Source organism: Trachurus japonicus, chromosome 11 (genome assembly GCF_045865225.1).
Source record: "Trachurus japonicus isolate A0001 chromosome 11, Traja_1.0".
NCBI lineage: Eukaryota > Metazoa > Chordata > Actinopteri > Carangiformes > Carangidae > Trachurus > Trachurus japonicus.
The window spans coordinates 6,038,153-6,061,760 of NC_140917.1; the positions used below are offsets into that span (position 1 = coordinate 6,038,153).

The window sequence follows — 23,608 nt, forward strand, 5'->3', positions numbered from 1 at the left end:
CAGCCTTATTGATTGATGCATTTCATTTATTAATTGTGAGAAATAAAAAGAAAACTATTTTTATACTTCTCTAAAAACGTCTCTGCCAGTGGTGTTCGAACCTGTAGCCTGTAGTACATCTGTTATTTACAACACATATCTCCTGGGGCGAAACTCCCCAGGTGGCGTTGTCGTCAGACCCACTTACAGCCTTCATCTCGCCACAAAACATTGAATATCCCGCCCGCTCGATAACGACCAATCAAATTAGTTTAACCTCGGGTAAACTCGTAGAAGGAGGCGCGACAAACAGGACAAACGGCCATTTCTGAACACCTTTACAGCGTATCATCGGTCTGTTGTTTATCTGAAAAAACAAAATGGAGACATTACTTTTGTTTCTTCTCCTCTGTCACAGTTCATCAGCAGGTAGGATTCACATTTAAATATTTATTCAACTCTTCACTTGACTTTCTGCTGCTCTGGGTTTTGCTCCTGCGTCACACTGCTGCATGATGTGGTTTCTCTTTTATCTCAATGGGATTTTCAGCTCTGATATATAGATATCACATTAATTGGAAGTGTTTATAAAATAAACTTTGGGTAACACTTTATTTTAAGGGGTCCTTGTTCCTGTGTATCTACCTAATTAATTACAGTGTAATTGGGGACAACCCTCCATTTCGACACCCCGCTGTTCCGACACCCTCCCCCCCACAGCTGTCCAAGGTGCTGAACCGCGTGACGTTGTTTACACTCTGTGTTGCAGCTTGTCTGTGAAACGTGCTGCTCAGGGACTGGGCAGATCTGTCCCACTTGCTTTCTCCCCGACTTCGTTGTTGGAGATCTCCCACACAGTAATAGAAATACACTTTTTTTCTCCCCCCCTGCGCCGCTCGAGCGCGGCTGAACCCGGCTTGAGCTCACAGGGGCGCGAGGCTGCTGCAGCCGCCGCTCGTGCTGACAGCTGACTGAGGGAGATGCTTTGGTTGGGCTTAGGCAATGAAGAAAGGAGTTGGTTAAGTTTAGTAAAAAGACCAGGTAGAGACTAGACAGGCTAGAAGCATAATGAACGTTATGTCATTAATATGAAGTATTTGCTTGTTTTGCAGTTAATTATGCACATGATCCATTTGACCCCAAAAAGGAAAAAAGGATCAATGCGCACTGCGCACTGGGGGTTTCCCCCAATAACCTTTTCGGAATAGCGGGGTCTTTAGAAAAAATAGAAAACCCCGCTATTACGATGAATGGAAGTCTATTGTCGGAAAGGCGGGGCTATGTACTTACATTGTAAATACATAGTGTATTTTGGTGTACTTACAGGTCCTTGTTACACTTGTAATAAGAAATGCCAAAGTGGCCTCTCTCTTTGCACAAGCATTTCTTATTACAAGTGTAACAAGGACCTGTAAGTACACCAAAATACACTATGTATTTACAATGTAAGTACATGTTATTACATACGGTTACATAGGTAATTACACTGTAATTAATTAGGTAGATACACAGGAACAAGGACCCCTTAAAATAAAGTGTTACCAAACTTTGTCTGTCCCCAACTGTCCCACAGGGAAACACACAGTCAAGTATGTATATACTTTATCTTCTGGGCCCACAAACCTCCCTGAGTTTATGGCTTTTGCATTGGTTGATGACATTGAGGTGAGTTACTGTGACAGCAACACAAAACACACTGGAAACAAAACAGACCTGGTGGAAAAGAGCATTGGATGAGAACCCTGAACATCTGCAGTTGTACAACAAGTGGTGTTTTCAGAGTCTCCCTGTTTTAAGACCCAGGATTGAACATGTCAAGCAGAGTTTTAACCACAGTGAAGGTAGGTACAGTCTGAAATATACTCCTCTTAAGCAACTCATTGAAATTCAAATTGAAATTTCATTTTATTTTTTTTATATGGCACCTTTCATGCTAAAAGCAACACAAAGTGCCTCACAGAGGCTAAAAACAACAAATACACACATTGACATCTAGACATACAGACACATAGAGACATAACAACTCACATACACCAACACACACCAACATACACACTCACAAGCTTTCACACCCACACACTAGCTGAGACTTTAGAGAGACATGGCCAGGCACCAACACCTGAGGCGAGAGGAGAAGCCACCTTTGGGGGCCCACCACACTGAGAAGGCTCCCGGCCCACGACTAGGGAGCGCTGCCACAGGGGCAACCCCGACCCAGGCAGACAGGAGGCCCCACACCAATGTGTGGAGTCCTGGGCCAGAGCCGTCCACGGGACAGCACCCCCATCGGTAGACCAAAGCAACTCCCAGTGTGGCAGGCCCCCAGGAGGAAACACTGGAGATAAAAATGAATGGACTAAGACTATTAAGACAGTAAAAGCTAATGACTAAAACAGTAGGATAAGATAGAAAGTATAAGATACAATAAAAGGTATAAAATTCATAGAATAAAATAAAATATAATGGATATATAAAATCAGCTGAAATCATATAGAATAAAAACTAAATATGATACGAAGTCTGATTAAAAGGAATAAAGAAATAAAATTAATTAATTAAAAGCCTGATTAAAAAGATGGGTCTTGAGCCTCTTTTTAAAAACCTCAACATTCTCTGCCGCCCTGAGGTTCTCCGGGAGGCTGTTCCACAATCGGGGGCCATAATAACTGAATGCCGCCTCCCTGTGTGTTTTGGATCTAACTGTTGGAATGGCTAAAAGGCCGGCACCGGAGGACCTCAGCGTCCGTGAGGGTTGATATAGTAAAAGTAGGTCAGATAGATAAAAGGGCCAAAGACCATTAGGAGATCTAAAAACTAGTAAAAGAACCTTAAAATCAATCCTGAAGCGCACGGGGAGCTAATGCAGCGATTTTTAAAACTGGTGCAATGTGCTCCCGCCCTCTGGTCCTCGTCAGCACGCGTGCGGCTGTATTCTGTAGTAGTTGGAGATTAGAGATGCACTTTTGGGAAGAACAGAGAGCAGGGCATTACAATAAACTAAATGACAAGAGATAAAAGCATGCATCAGTGTCAGTGACTCTTCAAAGTAAAACTACAAATGTATTCCAGTAAATTCTACCACATATTTGTAACTAACAGTGAAATACAAATTAAGTTTCATCACTGATATTGTAGAGACTAAAGGAAATAAACACAAAGTCACTGAGAGTGTGAGGTTGGACCTCCTTTTTATCTGAAAATTTAGTAAAAGAATTTGCTGCCAGTCTAAAAAATGCATTTTTTTTGCACAATATTATAACCAAGCAAGCAAAATAATTAAAATATATTAAGCAGGATGTGCATGTGAGATTAAAAAACACGGAAAGGTTTATAAAGAGAATCTAACACCAGTAACATTAAAACAAAAAATAAAGGACCACAGCAGTAAACAAAATAAACAAATAAACTAATTCAAAAGTCACAATAGAACACAACTAAACTTAGGAGTGAGGGTGCAAGTGGGAATGTCTGTGTGGGTGTGTGTGTGCGTGCTCAAGTGAACATGGAAGTGTGCAACTGTATACACATGTTCCAAAGCACACTTCAGTTCAGCCAATTCCTTACAGTGGAAGGAGAAGGGTCAATAGGTATGAGTTCAGGTATGCATAGTAAAACCTTCACTAAGAAAAGATCAACTTATTTTATGATGAAAAACTGATGAAGGAAATAATCACAGTGACTGAAAAGAAAGTGTCAGTCAACACAAAATAGAGCGACCCACTCACCCAGTCTCCACCTCTCCACACAAGTGAACTGGAGTTAAATCATCCAAGACAACACCCACATTATTTTTGAATCCTGAGCAGCTCAGGACTGTGAGAAAGGTCTAAGACTGATCATCTGACCAGAGGTGACGTCATCTGTCCTTTAACTGTCTCTGTCTCTGTCTCTGTCTCTGTCTCTGTCTCAGGTGTCCACATCTTACAGTTGATGAGTGGATGTGAATGGGACGATGAGACTGAAGAAGTTGTTGGCTTTCAAAATTTTGGTTATGATGGAGAAGACTTCATATCACTGGACATGAAAACTCAGACATGGATCGCTCCAAAACCACAGGCTGTCGTCACCAAACTGAGTTGGGATGCTGATAAAGGGAGAATAAAACTCAATCAGTACCTCATAATTAGCGTTTGTCCTCTGTGGCTGAAGAAGTACGTAAACTATGGGAAGAACTTTCTGCTGAGAACAGGTAGAGTCACATGACCTGATGTAGTTTGATGATCACAACAATAGGACACAATTACAGAACCACAGATCAGCTTGAATGAACTGTGAGTGTGTCTGAAGAGACCCCTCCTCCTATTGTTATAAGTTATTGCCTCACTATCTATTGTTGATGGAGCTTTATTTGAGCTTAGTCACCTGCATTTATCTCCAGCTGATCCTGACATGAACAAACACTTTCTCGTCTCCATCACTGTCCATCGCTACTTCTACTGTCACTATACTTTTCATTCTCATCCTCTCTCTCTCTCTCCAGATCTTCCCTCAGTGTCTCTCCTCCAGAAGACTCCCTCCTCTCCAGTCAGCTGCCACGCTACAGGTTTCTACCCTCACAGAGCCCTGATGTTCTGGACCAAAGATGGAGAGGAGCTTCATGAGGACGTGGACCAAGGAGAGATCCTCCCCAACCATGATGGATCCTTCCAGATGAGTGTTGACCTGGACGTCTCATCAGTCAAAGCTGAAGACTGGAGGAGGTACGACTGTGTGTTTCAGCTCTCTGGAGTGAAGGACGACATCGTCACCAAACTGGACAAAGCTCACATCAGGACCAACATGGGTAAGAGTGACATCAGCAGCTCCTGAATGTCACAGACTGTAACAAATTTATCTTCATTAAAACTCATAATAATAAACCAGTTACATCATTAGAAAAAACAACAACACTTTACCAGTCAGTCATAGCTGAAAGCTAAAAAAACATTGAGAGAATTCCTTTGGATATGGTAAATTTTGTGCTCAAAGGTAGAGGTCACTGTGATGTCACGGAACATGTTTTTGCCCATAACTTTTTTTTATTTATTTGCTAACTATGATGTGACTTAACACCAATTTTACATGTTTCATATCAAAATGGTCAGTTTTTCACTTTGGCTGATTGGTGCAGACGTTCAACTACATGGTAATATATATTATTGTTTATGTTCACCAGAGAAGCCCAGTGACACGACCATCACCATCATCTCTGCACTGGTTCCTCTGGCTCTCGTCCTCATCGCTGTCACTGGATTCATGGTTTATAAACAGAAGAAAGGTGAGAGAGAAAAACAGAAAGATTATCTGATTATTTACAATACTTTTTGTGCTTCACTGAAATCTTCTGTCTTTTCTTCTTATTTCAGCCAAACCTCCTCCACTCTGTAAGTAAAACATATTTCTATTTCTTGTACATGATTTGCACTTCCTCATCCCTTTTTAAAGATGTTTTTCCACATGTATTGTTGACAAAGTTTCACATAAACTGTGTTTCTGATCTTACAGCTCCTGACAGCAGCTCTGAACTCTCTGAGAATTTGAATCCCAAACCTGAATGACATAAATGGATCATTGTTCCACAGATGGGATGGAAGTAGTTAAAATGAATGGATTCATTTTTGGGATTAATTTAAAATATAAAAAATTGGCAAAAGCAGTGTTGTTTACGTTGAATGTAGTTGCTGTTCTGATTCTGATGAATGATAAAGTCCTAGGTGACTTCATCCACTCCTCAATGACTTTAAACTACTTAAATTAATGCTGGATGTTGTGTTTGTGCAAAATGATTTGAAGTAGTAGTTTTGATATTAATGACTGTGTGAACATATAGGCACATAATGTAGCAGTAGCAGTGTGCAGCTATGAATCACGGCGTTAAGGGGAAACACTGTATAGGCTGTAGTATCCTTTATTTAGGCTGCAGTGCATCACTACACTTGATTACATTATTCATTCAAAACATTATTTTCTTATTTCTTCTTGGTCTTTTACGTATTTGCACAGACACTGGAACATGAAGCACATTTTAAAAAAATTAATATAATTTGTTTGATGCTTATCATAAAATATCACCATGCTGATCACTTTAATGGCCTCGGTTTTGAGATTCAACTAGCCAGATGGATCACCCATGTGGTTTAGGTCAAGGCAGACTCTACTCCCACTGCAGGGTCTAATGACTGGTCATTTACAGGAGCCAAAATGTCAAATGGGGTTTTCTGTCTTTGTTGTTGTTGTTTCACATTTCAATAAAGTCTCCACTTTTCAAAACTTTATTCTTCTCTGTTAATCTGTGCCTCCAGTTACAGATATTTTTCTTGCAATTACCCGTCCATTCAATGCTGTGTATAAAACCCATGGATGTACTATATTATAATAAAACAGTCTCATCTGCTTCATACTTCACCTGACCAGGAGCAGGTCTGGTAGAAATGGCTGTTTTAAAACGTATGAAACAGTGACACCTCCTGGCCAAACCACAGTATTGCACAAGTTTAACACTGCATCTGTCTGTTTGTCTTATCCCTTAAATTATGTTTCCCTGTTAAACGTTCTGTACTATTTGGTGCTCATCACTGATTAATTGCAACATAATAGCCTACTCTAAAATTAACTTGAGATTATTTAACCCCAAAGTGTATCTCATTATTAAAACTGCAAAATCCAGAAAGAATATTTTATTGAAAAACAAAGCAACATCACAAGCAATAAAACGTGTGGTTCTGTTCATTGCTAGCTTGTTCAGATACTTGTTAAAGGTTTAAAGTTTGTCATTCAGAAAGGTTTAAAATATATGTTGGTTCATTGCTGAGTGTTTGTTGATAATAAATGTGAAGCCAGTGTCACATTAATGAGTGGAAGCCAACTGTCTAAATTATTGCTAATATTGTTAGCTCCTGAGCTGAAATCTATATCATGTGTTGTTTAGATAAAACAGAAGATAACAGGAGAGGCCATGTATATTCACAGTGTTAACTTTGTTAAAGTAATAAAACACAGAAGCAAGAAAATGTCTATGATCTGAATCTATATAATAATAATAACATACAGTATGCAGGTTTATCGGGAGAGAAAGGCTAAGTAGCACTGGTGATGAAACGTTAACCCAATTAAAGTGAGTTAGGTGCATTTTATTTAGATAATACAACCAAGTTGTCCTAATTTTATGTGGGATGCAATGTATGATTGAAAAGGTAAGTGCAGTAAAAGTTCCTGTCATATGAGCTAAATCATCAAGAAGAAAATGTCCTGGAAAATAATCTCTAGAAAAGAGTGTGAACCCTGAATTATTCATCTTTGTGTTTCTTATAGTATTAGCTGTAGGTCTAGGTATTATTCTAAATATTGATATTATGTGAAAAATAAACTTTAACTTTAATTGTAAAAATGATTTTTTTTAAAACAAAAAACTTGTAGATGTGCCTGTTTCTTTCAAGCAACAGAAGCAGTGAGGCACAAACAACTTAATTACACCGCAACATTTCTTCTATCACACACAAGATGGTAACTAACCGAGAGGAACCAGAAGGAGGAAGTCATATCAGTCACCATGGCAGTACATTAACTGAAGATGAAGAAGGGTTTTATAAACAGCAATGCTGCCATACGTTTGGCTGAATGGAAGGGTAATTGCAAGAAAAATATCACTGTAGTCATAGATGAACAGAGAAGAATACAGTTTTTAAAAGTGGAGACTTTAATTGAAATGTGCGACAACAACAACAAAGACAGAAAACCCCATTTGACACTTGATGGCTGTAGATGATCAGTCATTAGACCATGCAGTAGTCTGTGTTGTCACAGATAGTATGTAACTTCTGCCTAAACCACGTGGGTGATCCATCTTCTTACAAGTTAATATCTTCATACAGTATAAACACAAACACTCACTTCACTTGACCTGTCTTACCAAAGAAAACATGTTAACAGACACATATAATTCTTTAACGTATTTCAAAAACCTCAAAATATCAGACACTCATTTACCACACATTGTAATCATACAGTTTTCTTTTACTTTTACGTTTAAAGTAAAAGTAAAAGATATATATATATATATATATATATATATATATACACACACAGTATAGTACATATGAAGCTTAGCGAAAGTTCAGACAGGAAGACTATCTCTCCAAGCACGCTCAGTCATTTCCTCTCTCCCACTTCCCTCTGAAACACACCCCTCAGCACTCGTCCTCATCCAATCACAATTCGCCACCTTCTCTCCTCCTCCAATCAGCTTTCAGCTGTCATGTTTAAAAGTGCTCTCTCTCTACTCTCATTCAGCTGTCAACCAGCCCGCAGAAAATTCTCGACCCACCTCCTCCCCTTCACCTCCTCAATCAGGACCCAGGCATCTCCATCTCAGTCCGGAGGCTTCCATATCAGCAGGCATCATCTCTACCACCACCAGTGTCTGGGCCCGGGGGAAGTCCTCTTCAGATAGAAGCTTCACATTCATCAATCTGTCTTCTAAGCTGATCTACTCCCTGGGGCCTAAGAGCCAAAAATATTATTTGTTCACAATAAATGTCTTTCGTTTCACATCCCGTCTATTCCATTCTTAATAGTCTGTCCTGATTGAAATACACACAGCATAGCTCACTCGTTAACTCAGCTATAGCACACAACATTATTATTAATAATGTTAAGATTATTAAGATGTTAAATGTTTCAAATTAATCGCAAAATGAATGTATTTATTTGGACTTTTCCCTCCCATCTGAGATTGTTTGTCTGTCAGGTTTTTGGATTCAAACTCTCAGAGAGTTCAGAGCTGCTGTCAGGAGCTGTAAGATCAGAAACACAGTTTATGTGAAACTTTTTTCAGCATTACATGTTGAAAACAATCTGAAACGGTTGAAAAGTGCTAATGATGACCAAGATCATTTTAAGTAGAGTAAGATAAATTTCACTTACAGGGTGGAGGCTGTTTGGCTAAAATGAGAAGAAAAGACAAAACATTTCAGTCACAGTAGTTAATGACAGGATGGAACAGGACTCATCTGTTTCCTTCATTTATTCCTTTTTTGTAAAACTGTGAACATGGTTGTCAAGTATTGTAAAATTAAGATTTTTCAGTTTTTCTCTCTCACCTTTCTTCTGTTTATAAACCAGGAATCCAGTGACAGCGATGAGGACGAGAGCCAGAGGAACCAGTGCAGAGATGATGGGAACAGTGGTGTTATTGGGCTTTCCTGGTGAATATAAACAGTGACACATTATTACCTTGTAGTTGGACGTCTGCACCAACATCAACCAAGGTGACAATATAGTTACAATCTGTCAGTTTATGATTGTAGGAGCCATTTCCATTGATATCCATTATCAATTGTAGCAGGTATAAATCTCTACATACATTGTTTTTACTAGACATGCGCTGCAGACCAAGTAGCAAGCACGTTGATTAGTTTATCTCGTCTATGCAGCCCCTCAGTCGCTTTATGATGTCACAGCAAAGTTGACCTTTGACCATTTGGATATAAAATGTGCAAAATAAGTGTGATGTCACATCATAGTTAGCAAACAAAGTCATATGTTAAGGACAAAGACATAGTGACCTCTACAAAATGGACTAAATTCAAAGCAATTCTTTCAATGTGTTTTTGTTTTTTTGCTTTTCTTTTTGTGTGTGCGTGCGTGTGTGTGTGTTGAATTCAAGATTTCTTCTAATGATGTAACTAGTTTATTATTTTGAGTTTTAATGAAGATGGATAAGTTACTAAACTGGAGAAAAAGCTAAAATACCCAACAAACCACAGACATGACATCAGATTCAGGAGCTGCTGATGTCACTCTTACCCATGTTGGTCCTGATGTGAGCTTTGTCCAGTTTGGTGACGATGTCGTCCTTCACTCCAGAGAGCTGAAACACACAGTCGTACCTCCTCCAGTCTTCAGCTTTGACTGATGAGACGTCCAGGTCAACACTCATCTGGAAGGATCCATCATGGTTGGGGAGGATCTCTCCTTGGTCCACGTCCTCATGAAGCTCCTCTTCATCTTTGGTCCAGAACATCAGGGCTCTGTGAGGGTAGAAACCTGTAGCGTGGCAGCTGACTGGAGAGGAGGGAGTCTTCTGGAGGAGAGACACTGAAGGACGGACTGGAGAGAGAGAGAGAGAGAGAGCGGGATGAGAAACAGCAACCAGGGAAAAGAAACAAGTAATAAGGATTAAGAAACTCAACATAGAGAGGAGTCAAAGGTAAAGAGAGGAAACTGGACATAAAGATGTATTTAAAGGGATAGTTTAACATTTTGGCAAATTAGCCCATTGCCATAATCCCTATAGTCATAGCAGTAGGTTCGTTACCTTTAATTGTCGGTGCAAGTTATTTTTAGAACGGTGGAGCAGAGCCATCAAATACACAATCCAACAACTCCACAACGCTCTGGTGGACAAGTTGTGACCTGCACATTCACCACGCTATGAGATAATAACAGAACGTTACCAGACAGAGTTGTTGTAGAGGGAAATACAGAGACTGCTTGATGAAAAACTGTCCCAGACGGGAGCGCGCATCAGCGGTTTTGGATGAGTTGTTGGATTGTGTATTCGATGAGTTTGATGAGGGAAACCAAGAAATCCCATGAGCCTCCGTAGCGTAGCTCTGAGCAGCTCACAGCTCTGCTATATATCCCTTTAAAGACATTTGTGTGTTTGCTCAGTAACTGTGGAAAACTTCATGTCAGTCAATTATGTGACTGTTGTTGAGATGTTTCACTCTGAACCAAACTTTAGGACAAACTAGAAAAAACATTTCCAAGAATGGAAATGGTGTGAATGCTGAAAGCAGCTGAACGCTGTTGCAGAATTAGCAAACAGTGCAAGCAGTGATCACCATACAAATGTTTGACCGAGGTAGGAATCAAACCCACAACCTCATGGTCAGAAGACTTTGACTTTGCCTCTAGGCCACAGTGTACACACAGTTGCAAACACTGTTGTCTGTTGATGAGCTGCACTCTATCTCACTCTGAAGTTAATGAGCCCAAAGCTGCACCTGTTGGAAACACACTGTGTCAACACCAAGAAAGCTTGAGAGTCAAGCTTGAATGACTTACAATGAAAATTTCTGTGAATTTCAGGCTGAGAGCAGCAGTTTCAACATGAAGCAAGTTATCAGAAGTCAACAGAGGACCACTGGGAAAATAATTCACTATAATTGTTGTTGAGGCAAGATTTGAACCAGCAACCTTCTGTAACCACTAGGTTACAGACACAGACACTATGTGAGGGGCAAAGAAAACCTTTAATAAGAGGATCACTGGCTTCTGCTTAAAGAAAAGGAAAAGGAAAGTGCAGAAATTAGCCACACCAAGTAAGAAGAGGACTTTTTTGTGACCTGTGACTATTGTTTGGTGAATTAAAATGAATTAAAAAGCACTTAACAGCAAGTTACAAAGTTGAGCTCCTTCTCCTGCTGCTGTGAAAAAATGCATTGGGCTGAATGAGAGCAAAGAGCTCCCTGGCTGCAATTAAAAAATATTTTAAATTATTATCTAAGTCTCTTTGCATTTTTGACCAGAATTTTAGCCAGAAGACAAGTGTGGCTACAAAACTGGAGAAAATAATTTGTCTAGAGTTTAATTTGTGGCCATGCTGACAGTTTAGCCAGAAAAACTCTAGAATGTTTTTTTTGCCTCTCTCCACTCTGGCACCACTCTAGCTCTGCTCGTTAGACGCAACACACACGCATTATAAAGCTGAAAAAAATCAGAAAAAGTTAAATATTTGAAAAAGTATAAAAAGTATGAAAAATTTGAATACATCCGATAAAGTCCAGAAAAAGCTGCACGTTTTGATATATGAATTGTTGAAATAGCACAAAGTATGAAGGACTAGAAGAAGACTGTAAAAAGGCGGAAGAAAATGGCCGAACAGAAGAACAATAGTGTGAATGCTGAATAATAAACAATATCATCCAAAGAGCCAAGTCCCTATGGACTAACAACTCATAATTAGACTTTGGTAAATCAAAGCAAAGGGTTTGTTTCCTCTAAAGGTCGAGCTGTACATGTGTTCACTGAAGTCAACTCATTCCCACACATTCATGTGATTCTACCTGTTCTCATCAGGGAGTTCTTCCCATAGTTCAAGTACATCTTCAGCCACTCAGGACAAATCTGAGTGAAGTAGCTCATTCTCTTTTATTCTCCCTTTGTCAGCATCCCATCTCAGTTTGGTCACGACAGCCTGTGGTTTTGGAGCGATCCATGTCTGTGTCTTGATGTCCAGTGATATGAAGTCTTCTCCATCATAACCATACTGTTGAAAACCAGTAACTTCTCTGGTCTCATCGTCCCATTCACATCCACCCAACCTCTGGAAAATGTGGACACCTGAGACAGAGACAGAGACTGAAGTTACAGTGATGTACAGATGATGTCTCCACTGGACTCTGAGTTCAGATGGAGATATTGATGCATCTTCCTCCCCTTAATTTTCACTTGTCTCCTAACTGGCCTTAATAAAGACAGTGCATCAGAAAGACCACATCACTCTTACTATATTGATTATTGATTCATTTCCAACTGCTCAAATGTGAGAAGTCAGGGACCCTGAGAGCTCAAGGTTCACTGTAGGGTTAGGGTTAGTTTGTTCTGATTTAACTGAGAATGTGAAAAGTTTGGAAATATGCACAAATACATCAACATTACCAACTGAACTGATGAAGAAAATTATGATACACTGCCCGTCCCAAAAAAAAGTCACACTCTAATATTTCCTTGGACCACCTTTAGCTTTGATTACAGCACCGATTTGCTGTGCCATCGTTTCGATAAGCTTCTGCAATGTCACAACATTTATTTCCGTCCAGAGTTACATTCATTTTTCAAAGGTTCTCAGTGGGGTTCAGGTCTGGCCTCTGTGGTCACATTGGACCACATTTCCTCCTTGAAGATGATGGTTCCTCATTGTCCTTCCAGTTTTTAATAATGTGTTGTTCCTCAATTTTAGTCTCATCAATCTCCTTAGATGTTTTATTTGCTTGATGCCAATTATTTGACCCTTCTGAAACAAATGAACATCTTTTCCACTGCATCAGTTAGGGTTAAATAGGTTGTTGTCAGCTGAAACACAATCACCTATGCAGTAATTATCCAATGGGATGGGAGGCTCTTACCTATTACCTTAGTTAAATCGAGGAGGTGACTTCTTTTATTTTTTGGATGGGCAGTGTATATTCCAATTTATGTTTGGATTCAATTGTTTGTGACAAGCTTGAACTGAAATTCACTCTACCCCACTCTAATCATTTTGTCTTGAGCTCTGAAGTTTCTTTATAACAGAGCAGTTAAGCAGAAAAAAAAACATCATAGACTCTACTCACCTCCACTCTGGTTGAAGCGCTGCTTCAAACTGTGAATAATGGACTTGAAGAAGTTGGGAGTATTTTCAATGCAATGTCCAGTGTACCACCCTAGATGTTCAGGATTCTCATCTAAAGCCGTTTTCATCCACGTCTGTGTTGGTTCTACTCTGTTTGTGTTGCTGTTACAGTGACCAGTCTGAATGTCATCAACCAGCTTGACAATCTCAACCTCAGGGAAGGTTGTGACTCCATCAGATACAGTGGAGAAAAACTTCAGCGTGTGTTTCACTGTGGGATAAACAAGTTGTTGTTTTTTTTATAATAATAAATATAAACCTAAACTCCTCATAAATGTGATATATTCAGTCAGATTAAGTTGTAAATCTTGCTGAGGTGAAAGTGAAACCAAGTCAAGTCAGCATTTATTTGTATAACACATTTAAAACGACAGCAGTCGACCAAAGTGCTGCACACAGTAGGAGGGTAAACAGTTAAATAAAACAATGACAATAAGAATAAGTGCAGCAGCAGCAACAATAGGTTGGTAAAACATCAATAGTATAGTAAGTAATAGAATAGACGTAAAACAAAAATAAGACAGGGCAAACAGTTCAAGTAATCATGAAACATTTAATAAGATAAAAGGGAGAGAGAAACCCACGGGGTCAACATAAAATCAGGCTGAATGATAGGCCAGGTGGAAAAGGTGGGTTTTTAGGGACGATTTAAAAGTCTCCAGGGACTGGGAGGACCGAATGTGGAGAGACTTGAGTCTGGTTTTTGGCACCAGCAGAAGTGGCTGGTCAGATGACCTTGAAGGGATAGTTCACCCAAAATTCAAATTTCACTCATTATCTACTCACCCAAATGTCGACTAAGAGCTGTGAGAATTTTCAGAGTCCCCTGTTCCTTCTCTGACTTAGGGGGGGGTCCGTGCAGCAGTATTTGTCCATATAATGGTTGTCAATGGATACCAACTTTCTTTTTCCAAAAAGACACACCAAAAAACATCCAAATACCTCCATACTGCTTGTCTGTAATGTCCCTCTTGTATTGAAGCCCCAACATGAGAAATTGTTCTGAAAAAATTAAATAAGTCTATGTTTTAAGCTTGTTTGTAGCGGAAGCTCCCAGTGTCTCAGTTCACTGCTCTTCCTGTGTCAGTGCACTGACCGGCGGAACAATTTCTCTATGGAGGACTGACAGTGCCACAATGAAATATATAAATACACCATTAAATAATTACTTAAATGTGTAATTAATTAATTAAATGTAGAATTAATTAATTAAATGTAGAATTAAATACATAAATAATTTATTAAATGTGTCATTAATTAATTTAAATTGGTATTAAATACATAAATAATTTATTAAATGTGTCATTAATTCATTAAATACCAATTCATTTCATTTAAAACATATATTTAATTATTTCACTATTTAATTAATTATTTCATGGTACTGTGTTGCAGGAAAGTGCCACAATGAAATAAATAAATACACCATTAAATAATTATTTAAATGTGTCATTAATTAATTAAATGTAGAATTAAATACGTAAATAATTTATTAAATGTGTCATTAATTCATTAAATACCAATTCATTTCATGTAAAACATATATTTAATTATTTCACTATTTAATTAATTATTTCATGGTCCTGTGGTGGTTGCAGTGCACCATGAAATGTCAATCTGTCAAACTCACCCATCAAAGTCAGTGGGCGGGGCTAACGCTGATCTAGCCTAATCCATTGCTTTGGTCTGAAGTAGCCTGGAGTAACCCAGCCCCCCTGTAATCCTCTCAGCAGGCACGCCGATTTTTCCCAGTGGCCACCCGTGGTACTGCAACAAAAAATCCCATGGGGCCCTAAAAGGATTTTTCCCATAGACCGCAATAGTAAAAGAGAAGCCTGTAAAACTGTTCACAGGACACCTCCAGCTGTAACCTCCGTTAATTACTAATCTTTGTATTCTATATTTTTAATTAATGGACTTTTTATCCGTCAAAATGTTTTCTAACGGCCAGAAAAGCCACAGAAAAGTCTCATTTCTGGCCGTGACGTCACGGCTGTGTCCGTGCACCAGCAGTGCGCGGTCGTGTGTGTCTCTGGACCGAGGATGCCTGAAACTAATGAGACGCTGTCCGGTGCTAAAATCACTCAGAAAAGTGGAAAACACGGCTCAAAGGTGAGTTTTTGTTTGGTCACATCAACTTTATGATATTTAATGTCTGTTATACAACAGTTAGTTCCGACCGGTCCCAACCGAGCAATTTGATTGGACAACGAGACATTCCATAGTGCTGATATACAGTATAACAGCACTGGGACTTTTCACAGACATAATCACTCCGCTGTTCAGCTGGACAGGAGCTAAGTCAGAGCTACGCTCCCCATACAGGAGCTGCTCCATCTCTCTGCTGCTGCTGCTGCTGCTGCTGCTGCTGCTGCTGCTGCTACAGTTATAAACGGACCTGAACATTAAAACCTGGACCTGACCTGGTCCGTCTAATTGGCGATAAATCTCTACTAAACCCGGCTGGGGAAAAAATCGCCGCGGGGGCAACTACGTTTTGACGGTGATGTGTTTTGATATTAGCATTAGCTGTTGTTAGCCACGTAGCTCAGCTACTAAGCTTCAACTGTGTTTATATTGATTACATAGATGATAAACAAATGTAATACGGTATCGATAACGTCTCTGTGTCTTCACGCTGGTCCTGTTGCTGCGGTGCTAATCAGACACGGGCTCAGAACCAGAACCAGCACTGGAAGCAGCTCAGTGGAAAAGCTTGTAGCTAGTAGCAAGCTAGTATGAAATGTTTATGTGTTGCCTGGCAACAGCCTTGTCTCCCTTCCAGGTGCTGAACTATTTCTGTTGGCGGAGCCAAATAAATGATTGAATAAACAAACAAATCATAATCTCTTGTAGTTTATTACTGTTCTAAAATGCGCTCGTAGCACTGTTGTATAAAAGCAATATCACACTCGAGGTCGTGCTGTTGTACTGTATATCAGCACGGTGTGATTATCTGCGGCACTCGGCCTGCGGCCTCGTGCCTACGACCGAATCACACCCGTGCTGATATACAGTACAACAGCACTCCCTCTCGTGTGATATTGCTTAATTATTAGTCTCTTGTCAACTCGTATTCTTAAACGTAACGTTTTAATTGATGAGATCGCCTCGTAATGACTGCTTTTACTGACGTGAAACCGGACTGTTTTACATTACTGCTCCTGTAAAACTCATATTTTTCAGTAATTTTAGCTTGATAAGTCATTTATGCTGTCTGTATGTGTCTGTGTGTGTCAAATGATGTCTGTATGTGTCTGTGTCTGTGTGTGTGTGTGTGTGTGTGTGTGTGTCAACAGTGTCTCATCGCGGCTGATGTTCTACACCTGTTGCTCCGTTCACAACGTCCACGTTAATTTATTTTACGGCTTAATTAATGCCATGGTGGTAAAATGTAAACCGAGACATCTCCTCCATGGTCGGTGTGTCCTGATGGTGCAGCTGCTCCCCGTCTTCCACCGGGGCCGGAGGAAGAACCATGGACGTCCTCCTCCTCCTCCTCCTCCTCATCCTCCAATCTCCTCCTCACCGTCGTCAGTGTGTGTTTGTTCAGTGTCAGTATGCTAAATGATCACATAAACTCATAATCATATTATTAAATTGTTCGGAAAAAAACAAACATGCTTGTGACTTTTTTCTGCTTCTACCAAATCCAACATCAACTGTGTCTGGGGCATTCGTGTTTAATTAAAATGTCTGGTTCTGTAACAGCTGTATTTAGTGGACACTGATATTCTGCGTGTTGTGGAAATATTGTATGGTTAAACTGTTGAATTACAAAGAGGCTGTATTCGAAACCGCATACTATACTGCTAGTACGTACTGATTTGGCCAAAATGTAGTATGTAGTATGCAGTATGCGAACAAAAGCAAAATCTGCAGTATGCGAAAAGTTCCCGGATGTCGTACTGATTCGGAAAATATCTCCAGTATGCATCTGACCAGTCTACATCGCCTACTGTATCCCACAATGCAACGCTCCCCTGACGTCTAACCGTAACCAGAGCGTAACCAAAGACGGTAGTGTAGCCGTGTACCGTAACTATAGTTTAATAAAATAAAACTTCATGCAGACTGATCGGTTCATTGTAAAATATTTATTTATTTTTTGTAAATGTGGTGATTTCTGTACGTAACGTTAGGCTCCAGAGCCCCGAGGCAGCGCTGCTTACACACAAGAAGCTTCACTTTACATTCAAACAAACTAACTTAATGCTACTGCCACAATTGAGATTTCATCAGTCTCATCCACCTGAAGGCTTAATGATGATGATGATGATGAAACTATGAACACAGCCAGTACAGACAATTATTCAGACAATTTTCCGGTCCGGTATCCAGTTAATATAATACATCCATGACCCTCCTGCACCTCGCATGCTCTGAATCTAATGTGAATAGCGCCACCCAGTGTTTAGGAGTGTGTTCACCAGCTCTGCGTCAATCCATTTTATCTGGAATCGATATGCCTTGACTTGATGTGCAGGGTAACCAATCAGGTATTAGGAATCCGCCCACTGACTTTGATGGGTGAGTTTGACAGATTGACATTTCATGGTGCACTGCAACCACCACAGGACCATGAAATAATTAATTAAATAGTGAAATAATTAAATATATGTTTTACATGAAATGAATTGGTATTTAATGAATTAATGACACATTTAATAAATTATTTATGTATTTAATTCTACATTTAATTAATTAATGACACATTTAAATAATTATTTAATGGTGTATTTATTTATTTCATTGTGGCACTTTCCTGCAACACAGTACCATTAAATAATTAATTAAATAGTGAAATAATTAAATATATGTTTTAAATGAAATGAATTGGTATTTAATGAATTAATGACACATTTAATTAATTATTTATGTATTTAATACCAATTTAAATTAATTAATGACACATTTAATAAATTATTTATGTATTTAATTCTACATTTAATTAATTAATTCTACATTTAATTAATTAATTACACATTTAAGTAATTATTTAATGGTGTATTTATATATTTCATTGTGGCACTGTCAGTCCTCCATAGGTTGGTACTTAGTCTTAAATCCTGTGTTTGGCTCTAGTGTCGTTAACAAGGTTTAGTCCAGCAGCAGCTCTTGTTTAGGAGTATGGAAAAGAAAAGACAGTGGTAGCCTACTTATAGTACCAGGTTTATATTTAAATGAACCTGCTGTTCTTAAAAAACAAACAAACAAAAGACTCTTGTGGCTGGACAATGTGACACATTTCAAAGTGTTGACTTCTTTGATCCAATGTGAGGTCCCTGATCGAGTGTCAGTCAGGTTTCTGGATTCAGACACTCAGAGAGTTCAGAGCTGTTTTCAGGAGCTGTAAGATCAGAAACACACTGTTTGTGACAAACTGTGTAAAGTCCATTTAACCAGCACTCAACTTTTAGATACAACAGTCCTAAATGTAGAAAATCAACACAATTATCCAAAAATCTAAGTTACTGTATGAGATAATTTGAAATATATATTCTTTTACGTACTGGGTGGACGGTCTTTGGCTGAAAATGAGAGAAAAGACATTGTAAATGACAGGATGTGGTTGATTGACCTAAACTCAAAGACTAAAATCAAACTATTGTTAGAGTCATTATATCAGATCATCTGTCTACTTTTCTCTCTCACCTTTCTTCTGTTTATAAACCATGAATCCAGTGACAGCGATGAGGACGAGAGCCAGAGGAACCAGTGCAGAGATGATGGGGACGGTGGTGTTACTGGGCTTCTCTGGTCAATATAAAACATCACATTTTAAGACCAGAACAGATAAACAGGTCAGAACACAAGAGTGTAGGAGCTGATGTCTGTTTGCATTCATCTGGTAATTTACTGCCCCCTTGTGGAGGCAGCAGGTTATTGTCTCTGGAAACTTGTCGACCATCTCTAGTTTGTGCACAGTGCTGCCCTGCTGCACTTAGTTGATGAGGTTTATTAACCAAGAGATGAGCTGCTCAGCTTTTAAACCACTGTATCTATGTTCACAACTGTTGTTGGAGATGAATTCACAGCTCAACTGTAGAACAAAGACTAAAATACCCAACAAACCACAGACATGACGTCACATTCAGGAGCTGCTGATGTCACTCTTACCCATGTTGGTCCTGATGTGAGCTTTGTCCAGTTTGGTGACGATGTCGTCCTTCACTCCAGAGAGATGAAACACACAGTCGTACCTCCTCCAGTCTTCAGCTTTGACTGATGAGACGTCCAGGTCAACACTCATCTGGAAGGATCCATCATGGTTGGGGAGGATCTCTCCTTGGTCCACGTCCTCATGAAGCTCCTCTCCATCTTTGGTCCAGAACATCAGGGCTCTGTGAGGGTAGAAACCTGTAGCGTGGCAGCTGACTGGAGAGGAGGGAGTCTTCTGGAGGAGAGACACTGAGGCACGGACTGGAGGCGGGGGGAACAAAGTGATTCAAAAGATTAAGAAATTCAACATGCAGGCGAGAGGAAACTGGACAAAAAGAAGAGTGTGTGTTTGATCAGTAATTTTGGAAAATTTCAATCAATGTGACTGTTGTTGAGATGTTTTACTCTGAACCAAAATGTAGGACAGATCAACGTAGAGCCATGTCCCCAATGATAGACTAATAATCAAAATTAGGGTTTGGTTTAAATCAAAGCAAAAGGTTTGTTTCCTGTTAAGGTCAGTCTATGTGTTCACTGAAGTCAACTCATTCCCACATCAGGTCACGTGACTACCTGTTCTCATCAGAGAGTCCTTCCCATATCTCAAGTACATCTTGAGCCACTCAGGACACATCTGAGTGAAGAAGTACTCATTCTGTCTTATCCTCCCTCTGTCAGCATCCCAACTCAGTTTGGTGACGACAGCCTGTGGTTTTGGAGCGATCCATGTTAGAGTCTTCAGGTCCATTGACAGGAAGTCTTCTCCATCATAACCATACTGTTGAAAACCAGTAACGTCTCCAGTCTCATCGTCCCATTCACATCCACCCAACCTCTGTAAAATGTGGACACCTGAGACAGAGACAGAGACTTGGTTCAGATATAACAGTGAATGTGGGAAGTTTGGGAATATGCACAAATATATCAACATTACCAACTGACCTGATCAAGAAAATTATGATATATTCCAATTTGTGTAAATTATTTTTCAATTGTTTGTGATGAGCTTAACTTGAACTTCACTCTACCCCATTGTAATATTTTAGTGTTGAGGCTCTGAAGTTTCTTTATAACAGAGCAGTTAAGCAGTAAAAATAACACAATAGTCTTTACTCACCTCCACTCTGGTTGAAGCGCTGCTTCAGACTGTGAATACTGGCTTTGAAGAAGTTGGGAGTACTTTCAAAACAATGTCCAACGTACCACCGTAGATGTTCAGGATTCTCATCCATAGCTGTTTTCATCCAGGTCTGTTTTGATTCTACTGTGTTTGTGTTGCTGTCACAGTGGCCAGTCTCAATGTCATCAACCAGCTTGACAGCCACAACCTCAGGGAAGTTTGTGACTCCATGAGATACAGTGGAGAAAAACTTCAGGGAGTGTTTCACTGTAGGAAAAACAGTTTTTATTTATTTATTTGGAAATAAACCTACATGTACACTGAATGTAAAATCCTGTTGAGATACAAGTTAAACCAAGTCATGCAGCAGTGTGACATAGTAGCAAAATCCAGAGCTGAGTAGAAAGTAAAGTGAAGAGTTCAACAATATTTAAATGTGATCCTACCTGCTGATGAACTGTGACAGAGAAGAAAAAACAAAAGTAACTTCTCCATTTTGTTTTGTTTACATCGCTGTGTCTCCACAAGCGGAGGTTGAAGTGTTAGTGCTGTGGAGTCTTGTGACAGGTTCAATCTAATGTAATGATTTACAGACTCTCTGATAATAAAAAAAAATTTATAATAAGCGACAGGACAAATCAAATGTCTGAGTCCTCTTTCATTGCTGTAATATTAACAGATCAATCAGCTGTGTGATCAATGAGTTCAGTTCCAGTCACCAACTGTGTGAACAGCAGCTTTGTGGCTCCTGATGAACCTGATGTTAACTGGTCCCAGTTCAATGATTATAAAGACAATACTGCTGCTGCTGGTTCAAGTACAACTACTGCTGCAGACACTGCTGCCTTTAAAGACAGTGTGTGATCAATGATTTGGTAAATGCTTCATGAATAAAGTTCATCATTATAATTATGTAAATATCTTCATGTGAGAAACTATGTGTGTTTTAGACTTTAGCAGCAGCAAGCTGAGACAGAGAGGTCTGCAGAAACAGGAAACAGAAGATCACACTGAACTTTATACAGAAACATGAATCATAAACTCTGACAGTGATTGAAATAGGACTGAATAACAAAAATAAAACATAATTCCAGTGGTTATTTGGTATCCATGTCAAATTAAATACCCCGCAAATAATGAAGCATTTTACCAACATATGGCACCACAACCTTTAAAAAATTGGAGACTTTATTGAAAATATAAAAAACAGTACATTTGATATTTGAAGGATACTGCTGATAACTAAATACATTTAAACTGAGGATGTTTTTTATCTCCGTTGAGAAACACACTGATACATAAGTAAATAACAAACATTCTGTTTTTTGTGTGTTGTTTTTTTGTTTGTTTTTTCTGAAAGGTCTGGTAAAAGTCTCTGAAACTAGAGGCAGGTTCAGATTAAGCTGTTTTTATTATTTATTTTCTTTTTTGTTGTAAGAAAGTTGTGTATGAAAAATGGCTTATTGTGGTAAGAGGAGAAAATGTGAAATACAAATAATGACATCCAATAGTTGTTGGCATGTAGGTTCAAGAGCTGTATGAATGTATGTGAATGGGACTAACGGTGTAAAGAAGTATGAACACTGTCAGTGTACAAGTACACACCCAAAGGTTAAACATCATGTGCTGCCAGGTGGGGGTCCGACTGCCAACAGGAAGTGTGAAGAGTCCATGTCAGGTTGACTTGTTCCACATGAAGTGTCCCAGTCTTCATCAGCTCTCTGGACTCAGTCTCTCATGGAGCTCAGAGCTGTTGATGTTACGCCCCGTTGCCGGGGAAAAGATAAAGTAAAAAAGGTGGAAAAACTACACGAGCACGACACGTTGGCAGCCAGTGTGTATTCTCATCAGTCAGCCATACTGCTTCTCTCTCAACACGGGAAACAGGCATCAACAATCGATCACTGTGCAGCACATTCGCCACAGACTTGATAAAGAAAATAAAAACAATTGAAGTTCCAAAAATATAACTTATACAAGTGCATTTTGATCAAAGGTAAGTAAAATGTGATAAACAGAAAGTGATATAAAATAAACTATTTTTATCTATAAGTGCTGTTACTGTCTGTTGTCGTCTTCCATACCTGCCAGACAAAAGCAGTTGAACACCGAATAGATGATCAATCATCATTTTAACCTTTTTAACTCAAGACACATGAAAACAATGAATTCTTCTTCTTCTTTAACTCACTCTTTGTAATGAATTGCTATATTAACATATGAAAATCATGAACTATCTTATTAATCAGGTCTTCCCATGAATTATTACTATTTTCATTCATTATATCCTGTTTTAAACAACATTTTATCATTCAGTATTATAACCATGACACAGTCTTTTTAAACACATTTTGCCATGAACTATTATTATTCTTCTCAGCCATTAGCTCTTGTTTAAACTTAGCTTTTTATCCTGTTCACTATTATAACCATGACACACTCCCCTACAACACAGATGTCGTCCCCGACATCTCAACCAACAGGTGAGGAAGGTAAGTAAATAATGTTTAGCATTTAGCTATTGTACATAACATCATCAAATCAATCATTCATTCAACAGTGTATACAATCACTCAGCTTATTCAAAGTTCAGGAGTGCGTGGCACATGTGTATCAATACTCTGATTGTTCATTAGTCCATTCATGACTGTCTCAGGTACAGTATGTGTATCTGTAAGCGTGTCAGCACTCAGTTCATGAAACAGTCCATCCATAAGTGCATGTATGTATCTGTGCGCATCAACACTGGGTATGTTGACTCTCCCCCTTTTTGTCTTGACTATATACTCATTTGCTTGCCTGACACTGACTTGCTCAACAACAGCGGTTACTTGTCTTACAAAAGTGTCTGTGTGGCCTGGGAATGCTGCCCTCACTGTTTTGCTTAGCTGTTGCCTGTGAGTAGTATCTGATTGTTTCATTTCACTGTCAATAATGATTTTAATTACATTTGAGCTAATGATTGGTTGAGC

The 23,608-nt window shown here is 39.2% G+C and overlaps 1 protein-coding gene and 1 pseudogene across 2 annotated transcripts in view; one reads left to right on the plus strand and one right to left on the minus strand.

The window, feature by feature from the left end:
- The first annotated feature begins 359 nt into the window (after window positions 1-359).
- LOC146978039 (major histocompatibility complex class I-related protein 1-like) lies at window positions 360-4,788 on the plus strand (annotated as a pseudogene). The gene is made up of 4 exons (XR_015037011.1): window positions 360-408; window positions 1,553-1,820; window positions 3,890-4,168; window positions 4,460-4,788. The product of XR_015037011.1 is annotated as a major histocompatibility complex class I-related protein 1-like (transcript).
- A 3,861-nt stretch (window positions 4,789-8,649) lies between these two features.
- Window positions 8,650-23,608, minus strand: part of LOC146978040 (major histocompatibility complex class I-related protein 1-like) — a 568,607-nt gene continuing 553,648 nt past the window's right edge. Inside the window, exons 4-6 of the mRNA XM_085790802.1 lie at window positions 19,010-19,111; window positions 8,881-8,898; window positions 8,650-8,750 (exon numbers count right to left, since the gene is read on the minus strand). Of these exons, the coding sequence (XP_085646928.1) occupies window positions 8,701-8,750; window positions 8,881-8,898; window positions 19,010-19,111 (170 nt within the window). The 3' untranslated portion in view covers window positions 8,650-8,700. The remainder of the gene's footprint in view (window positions 8,751-8,880; window positions 8,899-19,009; window positions 19,112-23,608) is intronic.